This window comes from Phycomyces blakesleeanus (assembly GCF_001638985.1).
Source record: "Phycomyces blakesleeanus NRRL 1555(-) unplaced genomic scaffold PHYBLscaffold_1, whole genome shotgun sequence".
Taxonomy (NCBI): Eukaryota; Fungi; Mucoromycota; class Mucoromycetes; order Mucorales; family Phycomycetaceae; genus Phycomyces; species Phycomyces blakesleeanus.
In genome coordinates, this window is record NW_017265134.1 from 2649909 (window position 1) to 2669931 (window position 20023).

Here is a 20023-nt window from a genome sequence, read left to right on the forward strand (position 1 = left end):
ATATACTTCTCTATTCCTTCTTACTCGCCAGCTTTATCTCCATATTCATCTCTATACTTCTCCCCTTTACTTTCTTTATCTACATCGGCATTTTCCTTTATATATACGATAATGCTTTATATTTTATTTATATTTTTATTACTTATATTCTTTGTACCTGTACATACATATATAATGTATATATTGTGTGTGTGTGTATGGGTGGGTCTTCCTTTTTTTGTGGAATGGAAAAAAAAAGGGGGGGGGGGGGTTGAATATTCTACAGGATACAAATCATGAAACTCATCCTTTCCATCTCTTTTAGTAGTGTCACCACAAGTATTCCTTCCTTTGGCCAGTCTACATACACTCCCAAGACAGAGGTAATTAGTTTTACTCCTCTCCTTCTGACATTATTTTCTTCTCTTCTTCTAAAGAACACCTTTAACTAAAATATCACATATACTTTTTTTTTTAAAAAAAATACACAGTTTTCTCAACAACAAACCATGCATCCTGAAAGAGAAAAAACCGAATCCCACTCTGTTGATTTTACCAACCTTTACATTAAAAATCTCGATAGCTCTATTACCAGTGACGACCTCAAGCCATTGTTTAACAAATTCGGTAAAATTGTATCTGCCAGAGTGATGAGCAACCCTTTTACTGGTGTGTCAAAAGGATATGGGTTTGTGAGTTATGGAAAGTCTGAAGAAGCCCGAGCTGCTCGTGACGAAATGGACAACGTGATGGTCCGTGGTAAGCCATTGATTGTGGCATACCATGAACCTAAAAAGGGGCGTCAACAACAACAACAACAACAACAACAACAACAACAACAACAACAACAACAACAATCCCAACCACAACCACAACCACAACCACAACCTCAATCTCAATCTCAACCTCAACCTCAACCTCAACCTCAACCTCAACCTCAACCTCAACCTCAACCTCAACTGCAAGCACAGCCACAACCACAACCGCAACCACAACCACAATCTCAACCACAGACACAACAACTGCAACAACTGCAACAACCACAGCAGCCACCACAGCCACAGCAAACACAGCAACAGAAACATCAGCAACAAAATCGTTCTAATGGGTATTCTCCTCCTTTCAGCAACTCCAACGGAGTTAACCTTTCACCTCAGTCCTCGATCGGATATAGTGTAAGAGGGACACGCCCAGGAGATATACCAGTTTTCTCGCATGAAAAGGTATCTAATGACGTGAATTGCATATCTCGGAATCGCAGTAAGTGATCTTGTACAAATTCCCGAATAATAATAATAATGTATACACAAGACAAAAAGGTCGCTGTACTTATGTATACCTTAATATCAATTTTTAAAATAATAATAATAATAACTATAATAATAGATCTGTCTGTTCCCGAGGTTATAGAATACTCTGATACATTGGCTTTGAATCTCAAGGACTTGTCCATCGGACAGAAGCAATCGCCTCCCATTCACCACCCCCAGCGCAAAGTAAATCATTTCCTTCTACCTACCTACCTATATTTTCTCCCCTTCCCTTCCCCTTCCACTCCCCCATACTCCTTCCTTCCTTCCTTCCTTTTGCTTTTACCTGTTTGAAACATTATACTGACGTATTACACAATAGGGTTCAGCTGTTGACCTCCATATGAACCATCCCAATCTCCGATATTCACCACAGTTCCCACCCTCTCCAAACTCGGGAGGAAGCAATGGTCCTTCTTATAATAATAATAACAACAACAACAACAACAACAACATATCTGCTGGTATTAACGCTCAGCATACACCTTATCATGCTCCTCCTCCTCTGACCAGGCAGAGCATTAGGCGTAGATCATCTACAGATTCAATCAGCTCTGTCATGACAGAAACAAGCTCTAATCTTCGAAGACGACGATTAACAGATGCTGTCAACAAATATGGCGACTTTGGCGGACTTGTGCCGGACATCGTAGATCTCCTGTTAACCCTAAAATCCAAAGAATGCATGCTGTGCTTGTTTAACCAAGATTTTTTGAAGAGCAAAATTGATTTAGCAATAGAATCTATTGAGGCATTTTGTGATGAAGAGGAAGAGGACGTTTACGCGTAAGTATTATAACAACAACAAATACTTGATAACAATTCTAACAATCTTATCTTTCTTTCTACCGATAATAATGATAATAGTATCCAGAACGAATCTTCTTTATCAGGTCCCTTTATTGTTCCCATGCCTACACACGTACCTTCTGGTATTGTATTCCCACCCCGACGTGTTTCAAAGGCTATTCCAATCGTTGCTCCACCAGAAGCAGCATCTTTAAAGCGCGTCTCTGTCATTCCTGAAGAAAGTGACGAGGTCGAGAAGCTGTTAAAGTCTTTGGAAGGCAAAGAACTTATAGAAAGCAAACAGCTGTTGGGTGACAAACTATTCCCTCTTGTGAAGGTAAGAAAGAATTAAGAAAGAGATATCTATTAAAAAAAGAAGAAGAAGAAAAGACGCATGTGTACTTGTGTGTTACTTTAATTTTATATAATTTTATTAAAACCTTTTTTATATACATTTGACTAATAGGCAACGGGTACAAGACATGCACCCAAGGTGACAATCCGCCTTTTGGACACTCTTGATCTCCATTCTCTTGCACACGTGATGTACAATCGGGCTGCACTGGAAGAGCGGGTCTCCGTAGCATTTGCTGCCCTCTAACAGCCAAAGTACTTACTAATTATTATTATTATTCTTCTTTTTTTTTTGATATCTTGTTACTTAATTCTGATTCCCCTCATTTACCTTTCACCACTTTTATTGTTTTGCTTTCTTCTTCTTCTTCTTCTGTCACTCCTATTAGTAATAAGCTCTTCTTTTTCTTTTATATTACTATTATTATTATTATTATTATTATTATTATTATTATTATTATCATTATCATTGTTATTATTATTAATATTTTTTTATTTTTTTTTGGATACATGCTGTATTTTGGATTTGTCTAGAGTCTAGTTTTCCAACAACAACAAAAAAATTCACTCTTTCTTTCTTTTATTAGAAGCCTGAAAGTCTCACATATACTTTCTAGCCAAATTTCTCAGGCGTTCATAACCTATACATATACTTTCAGCTGGGTGCAATATTATCTTTGAACTTTAATAATTCCAGAAAACTTGAATATTATTATTATTATTATTTACGTTTTATTTTGTTCTTGTAGCCAAGCTATAAGCCACTAACATATCTCAAGTCATGTCTAATATATACAATACATTGCTTACATTGTTGTCTTTTTTTCTCTCTTAAGATTATGAAGACACATTACTCATATGTTTTATATAGCTATTGACATTTTGTATTAACATACTATATATATTTATGTAAAGAAATAAGTCATTCATATTATATGTAAGGTTCGCTACAAACATTCTATTTAGTATCCCCTTAAAAAAAGACTAGTACTCTATCATAAATAATCATAATAATAAGCAGGCTACACACAAACAATGCATATGTTTATTTTACGCAAGAGTATAGGATATTTCATTACATACGTACATATAAAACAAAACAAAAATCAAGAAACCAGTAACCAGTAACCAATAGCCAACTCGGCTTAAACTTTGGTGGTATAATAGGCTTTTGCTCTCTCTAAACCCTCGTGGTAATGGTATGGGATATGATCTTTTAAGAAGACAGGATAGAGAGATTCGACCGCCCGAAGAGGGTTGTGATCATATTTCGCCAACCAAGAAATCAACATCTTTTTGATGTATGGGTATTCTAATATGGTCATCATCCACGGTGGAAGACCATCGAATGGATCAAGCACAGGCTCAGTAGTGTTGACTGATTGGCATTCTCGGGGTAAACCTGGTAATGGAAGGCAGTTCTTTGTATCGATTGTAACCTGCATAGCCGGCTGGTAGCTCGAGGGGTGTATCGACACTGGGGTTTTTGAGTCTTCGGATTCAAGTTTGATACCAATACCAACATGGCAATAATTAAAAAAATCCGATTTAGAAGAAAAGTGACCTATAAATAAAAATTTAAATACATATATGTAAACATGTATGTAAACATGTATATATATAACTTAATTACCAATAGTACGGCTGTTGTATCCTGGAGGAAGACGGCACACAATATCAGTTTGGTTAATGATACGCCACAAAGTTGAACTACGTGAGACGGGGTTGTTTGAAAAAGAGGCAAAGTTTGAAGCAAACTCGCTATCACCAACTGCAGGTGCGCCAATCACATAACAGTCTCTAAGAGTACACAATGTAGCAGGTAGATCCTCAGGACATTTTAAGAAACGCGCAAACAGGAGTGAACTCATAGCAGCCCCCAGAGAGTGGCCAGTGATCCAAACTTGAATTGGTGTTGTTATTTGTAGATTTTGCTGTAGTGTTTTAGCCTTGCTGTGAATGGCTGCCAGTATTGCACTATATGGATCGCCTTGATCCTCTGATCCAGACGTAGGAAACACAGACTCGTAGAACCCTTGGTGAGTTGACCCAAAGATGAACGGACGGGCATCGGTTCGTTGAAGTGTGGCATCAACCAGAAACTCGCGGTAGTTTGTCACGGTCGTTCCTTTGAAAGCAATCACAATAAACGGCTCTGTATCCGACCAGAACATTCCTTCAAGTGAAATGTCAGCACAGTATGTAACCTATTCAGTTTAGCTTACCGCAAAATGGTCCTCCAACCGACTTGAGTTCAGATATCCCTGTAAAAGAAAGTCCCCATTTCTCAGCAACAGAGCGTACGCCCACCTCAGATTCCCACAACAGTTGCTTCATCTTCTTTTCTGTGGGGGTAACAATATCATCTGTTGGGTCTATCACTTCATTAGCTTCCAGAGCTTTCTTGCAGACTTCAAATGCTTCCTGGATCTTGTCAGAGTTGCGTTCGTATATCAATGCAGATAAAGCAGCAGCCGTTTCTGCAATCGCCATGTCAAAGGTTCTGTGACGGGAGCTAGCCGCGGACAGGGGCTCTGCAGGTTTCCCAAGAATAGGAAGTGTTGCAAGTACAGTATCCGCCGTTTCTTTTGATAAAAGATAACTAACCGAGCCTACGTACCAGTAAGTAAGTCTGCCTTTAGTATTCTGAAGAAGATGTCATATAATCATTTCAATTACCCCAATTGACAGAGCTAAAACCTGCTCACAAATATATATATATATATGTATGTGTGTTTGTTTGTTTGTTTGTTAGAACGATACATATGGTTATTCATTGTTTCTTATCAACCTACCTTTTCCGTATCGTTCGCTCATGGTACGGCCTAGTTCTTTTCCTCCCATATTTTCCATAAATATCTTTAGGCAAACCCCAATCAGGAGTAAGAACACAATCAGCCCAGGGAAGATGGTCATGACGCACAAGAAGCTTATTGGGGCTGTCAGTAGCATGCTTCCCTCAAAATAAAGTGTCAATGAAATATTCACGAGTGCATTGATCATATATCTTGTATATGGTTTTTTGGTGAATAATCGCGTCTGAATATCTGCTCGACGAGTGTCCGCAGAAAACAGGGCATCAAATGTACTGTACAAAAATGTACCCTTTTCTTTTTCAGAGACGTGGCTGCTGGTTTTGGCCATTCGTTGAAGCTCGAACACATGTCTAAGTGTTCGTTGTCTTGAAAAAGAATCAGGTACACGATTTGGAAGTGTATTTTGATACGTCATGGAAAATAAAGAAATGAAATTAAAAGCGATAGAGATAACTTGAAAGCCTGCATAAGTTTTTGAAATTGTGTCTTTTATACGATTTTTTTTAATACATATACATATTTTTTTATATGACATTACGCCAAGGGCAGTAACTTGCAGAAAATCCTCAATAAACTTATAAAAATAAATAAATATATAGATAAATGAATAAATAAATAGAAATAAACAGTTAAGGTCTAGCCCTTCTCCTATATTATCTCTATAATACCGTGTATCACAAAATAGCTGCATCGCTCATCCATAATATATTACTCTTCCTATTTTTGTTTTTCCTTAAAGAAGACGATCCTTATCCTGGGGTGTCATACGAACTGTTCTGGCTCTGCTCTTGTAATCATCCCAGGGGAAGTATGCGCCACAAAGCTTTCTTTGTCCTGTGAATGCAGCACGGCCATGAAGAACACGCCAGTTATCAAAAATGACAGCTCTTCCTGGATCCAAAGTGTTCCAGAGCTCATTCTTTTTGTCCTTGAGAATCTTGCTCCACAAGAAAAGGGCGTCATAAAACTCCTCTAGCTGGCTAGAGCTAAGGTGGTCTACTGTAGACCGATCGTTGTTGTTGTATCTGACCTGGAAGAGTTGTCCGTCAGGTCCATGGTTGAGAATAGGGTATCCGCGTGGAGTAGGGACAATGAGAATATCCTCGTCACCTGCTGAATGGCTTGGAATGCGGGTATTGCTTAGAGTACGGTAAGCTGTGGGTGATAATTTCTTGAGTTCTTCGGCTACATTGAAACCATCCACAAACAAGGAATCGCCTCCTGTGCCATCAACCTCGAGTTTATGGAACATTTGTAAACCCGATGGTTCGGTAAAATATGTGTTGTCTGTGTGTGCATCAAGAGGAAGTGTTGTATACGCCGTGTCGGCGTGGGACAAATCAGCTGCAACACACCACATTCCTTTAGAATAGTGTGACTCTCGCAGGAAAGAAATGCGACGTCCCAGTTGTTCGGTTGCCTCGATGGTGATCGGTACATTTTCAACAAACGAAATACCAAAGGTTTCAAGCTGATACAACCATTCTTTTAGGCCTTCCTTGGTCTCCATCACTTGTTCAAACTCTACGGTTGGCAGGTTCTTGGCGATCGATACATCCCACAACTTGGGTAATTTTCCCTGGAGTGGCTCAGAGGATCGAAGCACGGGACTGTAAGAGTGTGTGTGTAGCCAGTCCCAGAGATATAAACTCTGATGACCATCGGGCCATGTCAAGCGTAGACCTTCCTCGGTACTGTCGGTAGCCACAGGTTGAATGTCCCTCGGAATGGTAAATGTGTCGACCAGACGCTGGCGAGTGATTGGGTGATAGCACTGATCGCAATGACAATGATCACGCAACCAGAAATGGTGAAATGTACTTGTCTTCCGGGCATTCCAGTCAACATAAATCTGCTTGTCATTAGCGAGACCGACTCTTTGAGGCACCGCTCCTGTGCCCTGCAATTGCTTGCGTGCATTTGGCTTGTGGTTGACTACACTTGAGACCGAGAATGCAGCTCGAGGAATCAGACTTGGGACGACACGAGGTACGAGACGAGGCAATGAAGTGAGGCGATGGAGTGCTTGCATCAGAATAAGTGGTTAAGATAATATTTTTTCTTGCATTCAGTATTGTCGACCTTGTTCTTAAACTATTTCTATCCATCCCCGCATTCCCGTTTTTCTCGAATGTGACGTCGTCTGTCTTCCCTTTTTTTTTCTAAAGGTGCCTTGGACGGGTACCTACCCGGCCATCCAATATTATACAGAAGTAACGTACTACGCAAATTTAAGGAGTTTACCGTTTATTATTTATTTATGCTTAAAGTCGCCTTTGCTAATCATTTAAAAGATGCATGCTACGTACGATGAAAGGCAAGTAACAAATAGACAGAAAGCAGAAAGGCATGAATCCTACTACAGTGCCTGCCTATTGGCCACCGATTAACCCACCCCTGAATCTAATTATTGCCACGATGATAAGATTAGATCAATTACAAGCCAATGCATTGATAATTTCTTAACAGGGCGCAGATTATCGTCCATTCTCACACGAGAGGTGCGGTCATCTTATTGTTACACCCAGTTTTTTGTTTTACTTATTATTTTTTTTTAAAGTAACTTTAAAAGCTTATTTAACCCAAAGAAAAGTGTCCAAAATTAGTTGCAATTATAATTTCCCAGGACCTTACGTAAAATAGCAGCTGATATTAGAGGCATTATATTTTGTAATTATATACATTAAAAAAGAAAACAGAAGAGCTGTTGAAAATATATAATTCTGTACTAATGAACCCGCCAGCAACTATCCGTTCAAGAATATAACATTTGAACATGTATATAAACCAAACATATATGATAGTGACTATAGATTTTATATGACAGTCTTCATTTCATTTAATTAATATTTTGACATTTCCAGTGCGTGGTTAGTATACTAAAGTAGTGTTGCATTCTACTAGACTGAAAAAAGCTGTGGGTATATGGTGCGACCGGGAGAGAAATACAAATGCCTTTGGATACTTTTTTCCTAAAAACGAAAGTTATTTTTCCAAGACTTCAATTAAATAAATAAATAAAAACACACACACACACACTTGCAATAGTAAAATTTATGTCGAATCAAAGTCTGTGTTCTGTTTGTTCCAAGGAATAAAGACTTTAATAACAACAAATTGGCTCTAGACTTGAGTAGTTCTAGAGAAGCATCGCTCTAAAGAAGCAATATAGTGATATATTGATCAATAGACTATGTTTGATCAACGGCATTAAGTACGAAAAAGGCATTATTTTTGTCCTTTAATTTAGCTGCACTATTAAATCTGCTGAAAGCTCTGTTAATTCGATTTACAAAGAAAAAAATGAACACATCAAAAGAGTTGAGGCAAATATGGCCGGTGAACAACATAAAGAAGTAGTTCTCTAAGCCTCGAATACCAAGTATATAATCATTTGTTTTGTCAGATCAATAAATATTCATGGTTAAAGCAGATATTTTTATTCTGGATTTTGGACTTTTCTCTCTCTCTCTCTCTCTCTTCAATGATCGAAGTTGAAATAACACATATTGAAACAAATTCAAAAACTTTAATGTTTAACGCCTATTAAATTATATATGAAAGCACTTGTTGGAATTTACAGTCTACTCACATATAATACCAATACCAGTAGGACGATCCTTTATAGCCTTTACATAAAATTAGAAAAAGAAAAAACTTGCTGCATGTAAGTAAAGCTAAATTAAATTAGTGTTTATTTTTGCTTGTAGTTCAGCTCATTTAATTAGATATTGTTTTTGTGGCAATAGAATATGTTCAATATTTCTTTCAAGAAAACAAAATCAACAAAAGAAGTACTTAATAATTATTAAGCACTGTACGTACATACGCGCACATGTACAGCTTTCACGGATACTCAGTATATCTTTTTTAAGCTATACATGAAGGTCCACATTTAATACCCTTTCATTCAAAATATTAGGATTAAAGATGTTCTATACAGCACATTCAAACATTCAAACACTCGATCATTACGTTTACTCAGCACTAAATTTTAGGTGATTCCATATAAAAATAATAATAAGCGAGTGCTTTGTAGCTCCTTATAAGTATGTAATGTTTAGCCTCCTACACCCCACTTGTTTGTCTTTTGTTTGTTTTCATGTCCTATTTTTTTTGGCTGTGTATTGTGTGAGTTAAGTATATAATTTTATTGGTAATAAACACAGTTGAATATTAAGTAAAATATATTTATTGTAATTATTCAGTATTGCGCAGTGAGCATCTCAATTTAAGCTAACAAGGCATTTGGGTCTCGATTTTAACCAACTTCACATCAAGTGCAAATATTGAGTGTCATTGGGATAATAAGCCATCTTATTTCGTAGCAATTCTGTCTTTTTGCTTGGGGCAGTATAGCTGTGTATGCAAAATATTAAGTACTTGTGTCTATATTCTATTAAACACCATTTGCAATTCTTACCGTGAGGTTTGGATCATAGCTATAATGCTGAGGCTTACGCTGGCTGGGAAGGAAAAGCGAGTTCCAAAATATCTAAATGCACAATAAATTTAAAGAATATATATATATATTTACAAATTTTCTGCTTAACCAACTTACTTTTGAGAAATATTTGTGCAGAGTCAAACTCGGGTGAAAGCAATCGAGTGAACTAAGAAAGTTTGGTTTTTTTTAGGGTTGCATTGCTTAGAAAACGAAAATTCTCTTTCATTGATACAAATGTTTCAATTATATATATAAATAACTTACCTCAGAGCTTGAACAGGGAAGCTGATAAAGTTAATATCATAAGGTTGATAGACTACTGCAAAGTCACCCCCCTTTCTTGCTCTGTATTTATGTGCGATATTTATTAAAGCCTTGTCGTAGTCTATTCATATAAGCAGATATATTAGAAATAAGTTTTGTCAAATTGGTGTTTTATCCATATTGTGGTAACCCCTTACTGTCTGCCAAATAATCCATCGTGTCAGTCTGGTCCTGGGAGGCTAGACAAGGACATTCTGCCTTTGGAGTAAAATAATTCACACTGGTGTCAGTTGAGGGGCAATACTCTGCATGTGCTTCAGCCAAAGGTAACAAGGCTGACACCCTGAGATTTCCAACTAAGTATGGTATTAAAAAAATGTTTAACTTGTGTGTTTTATTTTTAAGACAAGTATTGCGTAAAATAAATAACAAATACTCACTTAGATTAACAATGATTTTAGGGATATTATTTTGAATTCTCTCAATGGCGGACTCGACGTACAAAGTATAAGCTTCCACTGTGCTTTCGTTTGCAAATGAAGTACATGAGCCACATTGATCGTTACCTAGAAACATTTATTAATCAAAGTGTGTTATCTTTGTAAATTATTTTCGGAGGGCTTACTTCCGATCTGAATTGTAATGAGTTTCCAGTCGTTCTCAAAGTCTACGCCAGGATAATTTTTCATACCTATTTTTTATAGCATTTTCAACACTAAGCCTTTTGACTTGAATATATTTTCGATATATGTATAGACTATAACTTACGAGGGATAACATAGTCCAGCTCGGGATCAAGACTTTTGGCAACAGCTCCACTTCTTGCACCGTTTAGATTATCTATTGAGGGTCTGTCTAAAAAAAAAAGAGAGATACCAAGGGGGTAAGTCTATTTAAAGAGTAAAAGTAAAGTGAACTCCTGAAAAAAAAAGAATCCCTTACATTCCGTAGGTGGGCAGTATTCAACTAACGAATGAGAAATAGGTTAGAATGGAGTCTTTTGCTTCGATACATAATACTGTAAAAAAACAAGAACAAGAACAAGAACAAGAACAAGTGATAAAACTTACGATTACAGCGCTCAACTAGATGTTCTCCAACAGAAGCTCCCTTTAGTTTTGGCTGGTATCTTTTGGTGTAGGTTGCTAATGTTTCTGCACCATCGTTACCGCCAATTGGGTAGCTCTCACCTCGGTACTCTATGACAGTATTAATGGTGGTTGTGCCGTTGCCTTTACCCATGAGGCCAAACCCTCCAATGATACTATTCGCTCATTGAGTAAATATGTACAATGAAGTCAATATATCATCTAAGTTTTCTCTCTCTCTCTCTCTTTATTTACCTGTCACCTAATGCAGCAATGACTTTGATATCATCGATTCGCACATCAGTTACATCTTTAGGACCATTGCGTCGCACCTTCAAGGGAGGACACTTGTCAATACTATCTGCATTGCGAGCTTCTGTTCCGGTTAATAGTGCCAATGATATAGCCAAGGACAGGCAGAGAGAGCCAATTGCACGCATTGATTGATGTCGGGTACAGATCAAAGAAGAGAGTATAGGTTAAGAGTTATATAAATCAGATGGGCTCCCTCGCTTATTTTATACTTTTATAAATTGTTACTATTAACATAACATAAACCCGCAGTATCACACTCTTTTTTTTAAAACCCCATTGACTTTCTTTTTAGTGCAAAACCAAGGCTGAATTTTACTGTATCCTCGTTCGCAGGACAAGGGTCGAATTAGTCACTAGTTTTGGCTATAATTGAGGCTAATTGATTATTTGTTTAGGGCAAGAATAAACAAATAAATAAAAATTATTGGCATGCTACTGTTCTTTCAAGCAATACAGGTATATTTCTTGTATTAAAAGACATGGGTTAAGAAGTGAATTGATCTTATAGTCCACAAGCCACGTTACTTTAATAGATAATGTTTGATCATTTTAACTTTCAGTCCTATTCCTTTCTTGAGTACTTTACCTTGCTCGTATCACTCTATACACCATCTCTTTCTTTATATCTTCAGCTCTACTTCGATCACCATGCTGTATTTTGATAGATTATTATTTGAACTAACAGGGATCAGTAAAGTCCATTTAATACATTTAAATAAGGAAGCTTTAGTCAAATCAATGCATCTTTATTCATTTTCAAAAGCAACTTCTGAGGATTTTTTTCAAGATATAAATAGGTAAAGCACAAATTCTGGTGGTATTTTTTTTTACTAACATAGCCTTATTTAGGGTCTCTTCTGAGAAGGCTTTTATTATGTATATATAACCACAAACCCTTTTAAAGCAAAAATGATAAAAACGGTTTCTGCAATATGATGTGTTGTTACAGGAACAAATAATTTTATTTAAACTGACAAAGCAAGCCACCTAGTACACGTAAAACTATAAGAAAAGGAGGCTAATATATAACAAAATACTACTTGATAGTTTAATGTATTTGATATAGTAAATGTAAGAAGAAGAAGAAGAATGAAGGTGAAAACAAGATATAATATAAATTGAAACAAAAAAAGAAAGAAAGAAAGAAAGAAATTGTGGTTTGAAGTTAGATACCAAAGTAGCATACCTAAATTCTTGTCAACCAATCAAGATAACTCGCACAAAGTTCTTTTTTGAGAATGACGGCCGAAAGCGATTCCCCTCTTTTTTTGCTTGCAAAATAATTAGATGTCATATAGCTTAATAACAAAAGTAAAATTGAAACCGAAGCAGACATTAATGCTCGCTGACCAGGTATAGAAAATATATAAAAGAGGTTAATGTTTAATTCAAAGACTATTTTACCTTTCTACTTTCATTTTAATAATGTACTATAGTATATATATATATTGAATAATTGATTAACTGTAGGCAGCATACAAGAGTATATGGTATCGGCTTTGGTGAAAAAAAAGGAGATATTTATTTTCTCTGTATAATTGTAGAGCTCTTACAAGCCATACAATCAATATAAATAAATAAAGAAGAACTACTCCACTCAGATACTCTTTTAACAGAGCAATGTAATTAAACTTTGATAACTTGGTCCATATATATATATATATATATTAGTTGCCATACAGAAGCTGAATAGAGCTGGAAAAAAAGTTATTCGGTTATATTTTAGTATCTTATAGCTGTACTAAATCCATCTTATTTTTATTTACAGAAATCCTTAGTCTTAAGGAACTCGGCTATCCTATGTCACTAGCTACTTGATCAGCGTGATTTAAGAATAGGATGTAAGGAAAAGAATTTGATATTTTACAAAAAAATGTTTATTCTCCTTTAATGATATATACATTGGACTTGTCATAAAGGTAGAAATAAAGTGATGATAATATTACATAGAAAATGTCATAATTGCATAAGAAGAAGTATTAAGCATTATTGTTATTGTTATTGTTATTGTTATTAGTTGGCATAGTTTGTCTTCTCAAAAAAAAACATTTGTCTGTGTGTCTTTCAAGATTGAATTTACTTGTGTATGTTTTTTCACAGTTGTTGCATTTCCACCTTTTGCGATCTTCATCATGGCTCTTTTCGTGCCTTGTCATATTCCTTTTACGAGCATTCGAAAAGTCACACTGACTACATCTGTATAGTTTTGCTGAGCCACCAGGTGTATTCACTGTCTTTCCATTATATGGATAATTAATAAAGCTTTTCCCAATAGGTTCTTTGCTCTTTCGTTTGCCTTTTAATCAGAACCAAAAATTTGGGTTAATACATGCAACCATAGACCTTTGATCTATTTAATATTAAATAAAAAATTACCACTCTTTCTTGCCACAGCTTGGGGAATATTTGGACAGTCTGGCTGAAACTCAGAGGATGGTGAATAAACCGAAGAAGAAACCGGAGTTTGACAATGATACGACGACTGGGTACAAGAGCCAATACCAGCATCGCCACCAGTTTGATTAAGGTTCTCGGTAGCACGATAAAACAACCTTTCGACCATTTCATCAGCAGTACTCTCATAACACGAGTCAGAAACTGACAATTGACTTTGGTGAGAGCTAGGACTGAGGCTAGGTTGAGAAAAGGAGCTACTGACGTTTGGACTCTGGTTGACATCGGGTGTGCCAAGGCTCAAAGGCAAATTTTCTTCCGTCCTGAGATTTTGACTGTATAAAAATTCACCGGTGTATAGTGGGTCTGGGCTTCTATAACCCCCGGATTGTTGCAAGTCCAAAAAAGCCAGCCTATTCAGTTCTTGCCAAATCAAGGGTTGTGATATAGAGTTTTGCCCTAGGACAGCAGGATTGAGCGCATCACTGATGAGAGAAGCATCTATCATGACAGTATCAGAGAACTCAGGTTGACCTTGGATGAGCTGATAAAGATGTGTATTAAACAACTCAGGGACACCGTTAAAGCCAGTATCTTCGGTTTGGGGATAGGTATTATTGAACATATCAAAAAATAAGCAGAAAAAGGTGGGAGTTTCGTTTGAAAGAAAAGAGTATGATAACAATTTGAAAATAACTCGAAAAGTCCATTGTTTTATACTTAATTATATCTGTGCTTGTAAAGAAGTACCAATACATGGATGGTCTTGTCGTAGAGGTCTCTATGAAATGCCCAGTAGTCTTTGTGTAACTTGACCGGATTTTGATTGGCTCACAAAAGAAAAGCTTTCATTTCTTTGCTTGTTAAAAAAAATCACCCTGGTGGTCAAGACAAAGAAAAGGTCATAGATACATATAGTGAAAGAATTTTGAGAAAAGAAAAAAAAGGAAAACAAGGTAGTTTTCTTCTATAGAATATTTACTTCCCCAAAGGTGTTGGTCTTACTTAAGAATTCAACAAAATACTCAGAAGAAGGAGCTAATTCATTGGGATAAGTACTTGACATACACAAAAGATAATATACTACGGTTGGATAGACAGTTGATGATGATATGCCTGCTCAACTTCTTTAAACAGGCTTATTTCTTATTAAGCGATTGCTACATAAGACTGTGACTTCAAAGGGTAAATGGCATTGGCACTTTGCCCTTTAATCTCAACTTTTTAATAGTCAATTGTTTTTATTTATTTATTCAAAAAGTATTATATTATAGGTATTATGGCTCTTTTTTTTTAATAAGAAAGACCAGAGTGGACTTTGGCTATACACCAAACTCTTCTTTTATAGTCATTCATTATGATATGAGCTTTGATTTTTTTCAAAACATGGTATCCATGTAGAAAAGAAGGATAACGCGAATTTAAGGCGACAATCACTTGAAAGAATACAATAGACCCTATAGATAACTAGATCATTAGCTTGTATATGGATACATTTGAGTGTGTATATAGATGCAATCATTTATTTCAACACATGCAGGTTGGAAAGTGCGTCACAGTTATACTCATCCTCATCAAAAGACAAGCCATATCTTCCAATTTAGTAAGAGGAGCTACAATGTAATACAAGTTACTAAAAGGGCATGAGGAGGAGGGTCAATATTTTCTAGCTTCAACATATATTCTTGGACTCTTACTACTTTCAAGAGAGAGAGAGTAGTAGTAAGTGCACCCATGACCACACACATTAAGTAGTTGACTAGTTAGAACGAGCATATGCATATTACTAGAGACTTATTCTTCTATTTCTTAATCACGTATTGACAGGTTAAGAATAGCAAGAGTCAACTCATTCAATATACCGATTAGACACGATATTAATTATTAATTTTTCTCATGTTGAGGCAAAAAAAAAACCATAAACACACAATTGTCTGTATTATGCTATTTAAATAAGGCAATGTTGGCTATAACACACAAAAAAGGCTTAAGAAAAGTGTATAATATATGTAGCATAAATAAGGCCAAACATATTAAAGTGAGTAAATCAAAAAAGAACAAATAGCTTTTGTAATCTGTTTCGAGTGTGAATTAAAAATAAAATAAAATAAAATAAAATAAGATAGTACTTAATGATTCAAGAATATCGTATATTAATCTCATAGTATAACGGTTTAGGACATCTTAAATATAAGAAAAATGTTTGTGTTTGCGATGGCCAGAATAAACAGGTTTATTTTTTATGAATTTTGAGAGGGTGTTGTGTGGGCTAGCTAGCGGTCGCGATACCATGTGGATTATTCAAAGATTGCTATATTGTGTATGTCAGTTGGAGGCTGCGATACCGTCCGTATAGTTTGGAGGTTAGTCCTATTAATTTACATCTATTAATGTAGGTTGCAGTTTTAGCATCATGGCTAATATGATTATATGCATTTCTAATTAATCAGTCAACTATACACCAAATATTCTCACATTTACCGCTGAAACGATCAAATACTTAATAAAAAAAATACTCGTTTTGATCAAATTGACTAAATAAATACAGAAAAACAGCTATATATCCAAATTGGTTAAACAGATAGGGAACAATGAGATCCACCATCTAAAGGTTGTTTGGCATTGATTGCTCAAATATTGGTCAACAATTCTACAATTTTCACACCAAGGAAAATCCATTAATATTGAAATTTGGGTATGGCCATCTTTAAATATTGTTATATATATACACAGCCAAAAAATACTTGAATCAAGAAAAACTCTTAATGTAAATATCAGGTTCTGCAATTCTCTTCAGTAAATAGTGCTAGCAAGATAATAAAGATGTGGTAGCCTTTAATATGATTTTGCATTTCCGAGACACAACACTAATACTGTTTCCTATATGCCCGCACACGAATGCTACTAAGGACCTGTAGCTTTAAGCAGCAACTACCACAGGATTCCGCTGCCTCTTTTTTTATTATTATTAATTAATTGTGTTAAATATGTATATTTGTATTATACAACTCCCATACTTTTGTATCTTCTATGCATAAAGTGTCAGAGTTTTTCTCTGCTAGAAACCACCACACCTTTATTTTATTTTTTATGAGCTGTTACGAATGTCATGATTTCCTTTGAAATTTCTAACTCTATAAAGTATCATCAGAGCTTCAGTACAGTCAAACTCCAACCAATTCTAAAAGAAATATTACGGACGAGTATGGTGGTACCTAACACACATTTTTTTTTCATTTTTTGTTTTTTTAAAGAACGTCAATCGTCACTTCAACTACTTTAACGGAGTTGAGTTTTACGAGTTCCTTTTCAGTGAAGAAGACTAAAGTAAATGAAGCCTTCCATCTACTTTACACATCTCTTGTATCCTTTTATCGCTGATGCGTACACCTGTGAAAAAAAAAGAAGGGGGAAAATGCGTGACTATTTTTATATGCATGTGACTACTAGAGCTAAAGACTATGAAAAAAAAAAGCAAAAAGTAAACAAAAAAGGACGCAAAAAACAGAAAAAGACGAGCGACAACGATGCAAAACCTTATTTACCATCAAGAACTACAATTCTGTTCATGCGGATAGCTCATTAGCTTATATATAACTCTCATCATGTTCTTGCAGAAATGAGCTTGTCAGAACATTGCGCATTAAAGATCAATTCTCTATTTTTCTCATTCAGCCTGACGTCCGATGTTGATTCGCGCATCCTTTTAACAGCCACTCATGATAGAAAGTAAGAGTTTTCAGGGTAAAAAACAAAGCGCACACGCGTTTAAAAAATGTTAAGCTCTTTAACGTATCTGATATATATATATACAATCGATGTCTGATCGATTTCCTAGAAATATAATAGATTTTTGACTATTACAAGAATAATAGGAGAGCCTTTTATGGATGATATTAAAAAATATGTATAGTTTTTAGTAGTGAACAATATAAAATACAACAAAGCACAGAGGAAGGGTCTTTATAAAAATTGATTTATTCTATAGGATTTAATAAAGCCTTACAAAAGGAATCACTAGGCAAGATATCTGCTTTACACGCTTGATAGTTATTTTTCTTCTTTGAGCCTCGATTTTTTCAAGCTGTTTGAACGTCGGGGTTTATTATCTTTTGCAGGAATATGCTTTGCTCATAATACAATCCGACTTGCTGTTTGGATAGTCACACTCATGTCAGATATCTCTCGTTAATAATATATGTTTTTAATAAAATGTGTTAGTGTAGACTTGGTCTAATTGTACTTTACTCTTAACAATATACTTGACCATACGTATTCCAATTCATGCTTGTAGTACATAAAAATAAGGTATGAAGGGGTATGAGAAGGGTATCTGTAGTGGTACATTGAGTGTGTCTTCAAAATTACAACAATGAACCTCAACTGTATTTATCTATTTCCATTTCTCCCTCTTATTAATGATCAATTATCCAGAGAAATATAGCTTATCACAACATATTGGAAATATCTTTATAAGTATCGAAAGATAAAAGCAATAAATTCCACTTACATATTACTTCTGTTTTCGTTTAATTTTCTCTTTCAAGAGAACAAACCGTCGATTGCCAATATTTGGGCTAAGGATTTGTTAGAGAAGATCAATATATCTATATATGTATTACTGTCTATTTATATAATAGCTTATGCTAATAGTGAGTGAATCATTCACAGTCTTTCAAGCTGCAAAATTTCAAGACAACACTCACAAACTGAAGGTATAAATTATGAGCTTTGAAAAGATACTGATAAAAAAGCAGTATTTAATATTTTTTATTAGTTTCGGGATGGTGCTATGTAAGTCAATTGAAGGTCATGATACTACGCAGACCAATTGTCAGCTGATAGATCTTACGAGTCAGTTGAAGGCTACAACGTTGCTTGGATCACTTGGAGGCTGGTACGGTTTGTGGGTCAGTTGGATACTGCAGCTCCGTGTGAGACTTTTTGAATACTGGCATATTTTGTGCAGCAATCGGGTATTGTGGTGCCATTTAGGTCAATTAGAAGTTAGTTTTATTAATCTAAATCATGTTAGTTTAGATTGTAGTTTCAGTATCACAGTTAGAATAATTTCAAACATACTTAGTTAAACAGATACATATACTCTGAAAGTCGTTGAATTTATTGGTGAAATGAAGAAGTGTTTAATACAAAAAAAAAGGATCGTTTTGATCAAACTAACAAGTCAAGTACAAAAAACCAGCTGTATATCAAAATACATCAAGTAAAGGCTCTTTATACTTTTACGTAACATAATGGAGCGCATTAAGATCCACCATTTTCAACTTGTTTTACATTGATTACTCAAATATTGATCAAAACCATTTATTTTTTCACTCTAAAGAACCATTTACTAATACATTTTTGGATATTTACACCACAAGACCGTATTTGATCCCAAAGTTCCGTCAGGACATACACCTAAAAAAAAATCCAAATTTTGGATTTTTCTATTAAGTAAAGTTAATTATAAACTTAATCGATGGTGGTCAGTGCTTGTTCGCTCAATATCAGCCAAATATTCATGGAGATATCAAGAGATTTAAAAATGACAATATCGATATTTACACCTTGAGATGATTTTGTTTGAATGTCCGATAGTAAAGATGTAACTCAAAAATTATCACTATGCGATGGCAGGTTTTGTAATCCTTTAGTAAAGAGTGTTATCCAGATAATAATGGGATTTATCAAAATAAAGAATTGTATGAAATTTATGTTAGTTAGTGTTTATGTAGAAACATAAGTGATTCTTGTGGTTTAGTGAAACTATTTTCTATTTTATTCTTATTTACCCAGATAAGTATATAAAGTGTGGCGTGTTTTTGTAACCTGTCAAAGTTCCATTTTGTAGGCTGGAGGGGCGGGTGGATTTTTTTTATATTAATTAAATTTCTTGGATATTGGTGGCTAATAGGGTATTTGATACATTTACGGTAATAATTTCCCTGTGGATAGTTAATGCCATCTGCTTTTGAGGAGACTATTATTCGTTTATTTATTTTTTAAAAAAAAAGATGATTTTTAAACGTAAGTTTACATATTAAATATATAATCTATTTCTTAACTTTGAATTAAAGCCAATGGGAATATGTTAAATATATAGATATAGATATATATTTTTTAGCAAAAGAAAATAAGCTTCCTCTAGGCCGGATAGTTGAAGAAGAAAGCGCCATTCAAAAAATATGCCTTTTATCAACAATTTACATATGATATACACGGTAAAGTTTGTGTGGGAGTGCTCGGTCCATATTTCGTACTCCA

At 35.2% G+C, this 20023-nt stretch overlaps 7 protein-coding genes across 7 annotated transcripts; 3 read left to right on the forward strand and 4 right to left on the reverse strand.

Moving 5' to 3' along the window:
• Positions 1-533: 533 nt before the first annotated feature.
• On the forward strand, positions 534-800 carry PHYBLDRAFT_8303 (hypothetical protein; the record flags this gene model as incomplete). Its single annotated transcript, XM_018443609.1, has 1 exon — positions 534-800. A coding segment is annotated over one exon (267 nt), but the record flags the coding sequence as incomplete, so codon positions are not given.
• Positions 801-3577: 2777 nt separating this feature from the next.
• Positions 3578-5663, reverse strand: PHYBLDRAFT_138608 (hypothetical protein; the record flags this gene model as incomplete). Its single annotated transcript, XM_018430031.1, has 4 exons — positions 3578-3996; positions 4066-4608; positions 4658-5044; positions 5228-5663. The coding sequence occupies 4 exons, from the start codon at positions 5661-5663 to the stop codon at positions 3578-3580; spliced, it is 1785 nt and encodes a 594-aa protein (XP_018299103.1).
• Positions 5664-5756: 93 nt separating this feature from the next.
• Positions 5757-7280, reverse strand: PHYBLDRAFT_176585 (hypothetical protein; the record flags this gene model as incomplete). The annotated part of the gene is made up of 2 exons (XM_018437801.1): positions 5757-7073; positions 7125-7280. The coding sequence occupies 2 exons, from the start codon at positions 7278-7280 to the stop codon at positions 5982-5984; spliced, it is 1248 nt and encodes a 415-aa protein (XP_018299104.1). The 3' UTR covers positions 5757-5981.
• Positions 7281-9565: 2285 nt separating this feature from the next.
• On the reverse strand, positions 9566-11487 carry PHYBLDRAFT_138610 (hypothetical protein; the record flags this gene model as incomplete). The annotated part of the gene is made up of 11 exons (XM_018430032.1): positions 9566-9607; positions 9672-9743; positions 9810-9861; positions 9960-10080; positions 10157-10315; positions 10400-10525; positions 10585-10650; positions 10728-10814; positions 10902-10925; positions 11030-11223; positions 11303-11487. The coding sequence occupies 11 exons, from the start codon at positions 11485-11487 to the stop codon at positions 9566-9568; spliced, it is 1128 nt and encodes a 375-aa protein (XP_018299105.1).
• Positions 11488-13341: 1854 nt separating this feature from the next.
• On the reverse strand, positions 13342-14381 carry PHYBLDRAFT_161704 (C2H2-type zinc finger transcription factor; the record flags this gene model as incomplete). Its single annotated transcript, XM_018434450.1, has 2 exons — positions 13342-13658; positions 13739-14381. The coding sequence occupies 2 exons, from the start codon at positions 14379-14381 to the stop codon at positions 13342-13344; spliced, it is 960 nt and encodes a 319-aa protein (XP_018299106.1).
• A 2994-nt stretch (positions 14382-17375) lies between these two features.
• Positions 17376-17948, forward strand: PHYBLDRAFT_62118 (hypothetical protein; the record flags this gene model as incomplete). The annotated part of the gene is made up of 3 exons (XM_018440903.1): positions 17376-17485; positions 17606-17663; positions 17778-17948. 3 exons carry the CDS (start codon positions 17376-17378, stop codon positions 17946-17948), a joined length of 339 nt encoding a protein of 112 aa, XP_018299107.1.
• A 226-nt stretch (positions 17949-18174) lies between these two features.
• On the forward strand, positions 18175-19336 carry PHYBLDRAFT_62119 (hypothetical protein; the record flags this gene model as incomplete). The annotated part of the gene is made up of 4 exons (XM_018440904.1): positions 18175-18232; positions 18410-18471; positions 18556-18732; positions 19220-19336. The coding sequence occupies 4 exons, from the start codon at positions 18175-18177 to the stop codon at positions 19334-19336; spliced, it is 414 nt and encodes a 137-aa protein (XP_018299108.1).
• Positions 19337-20023: the final 687 nt, after the last annotated feature.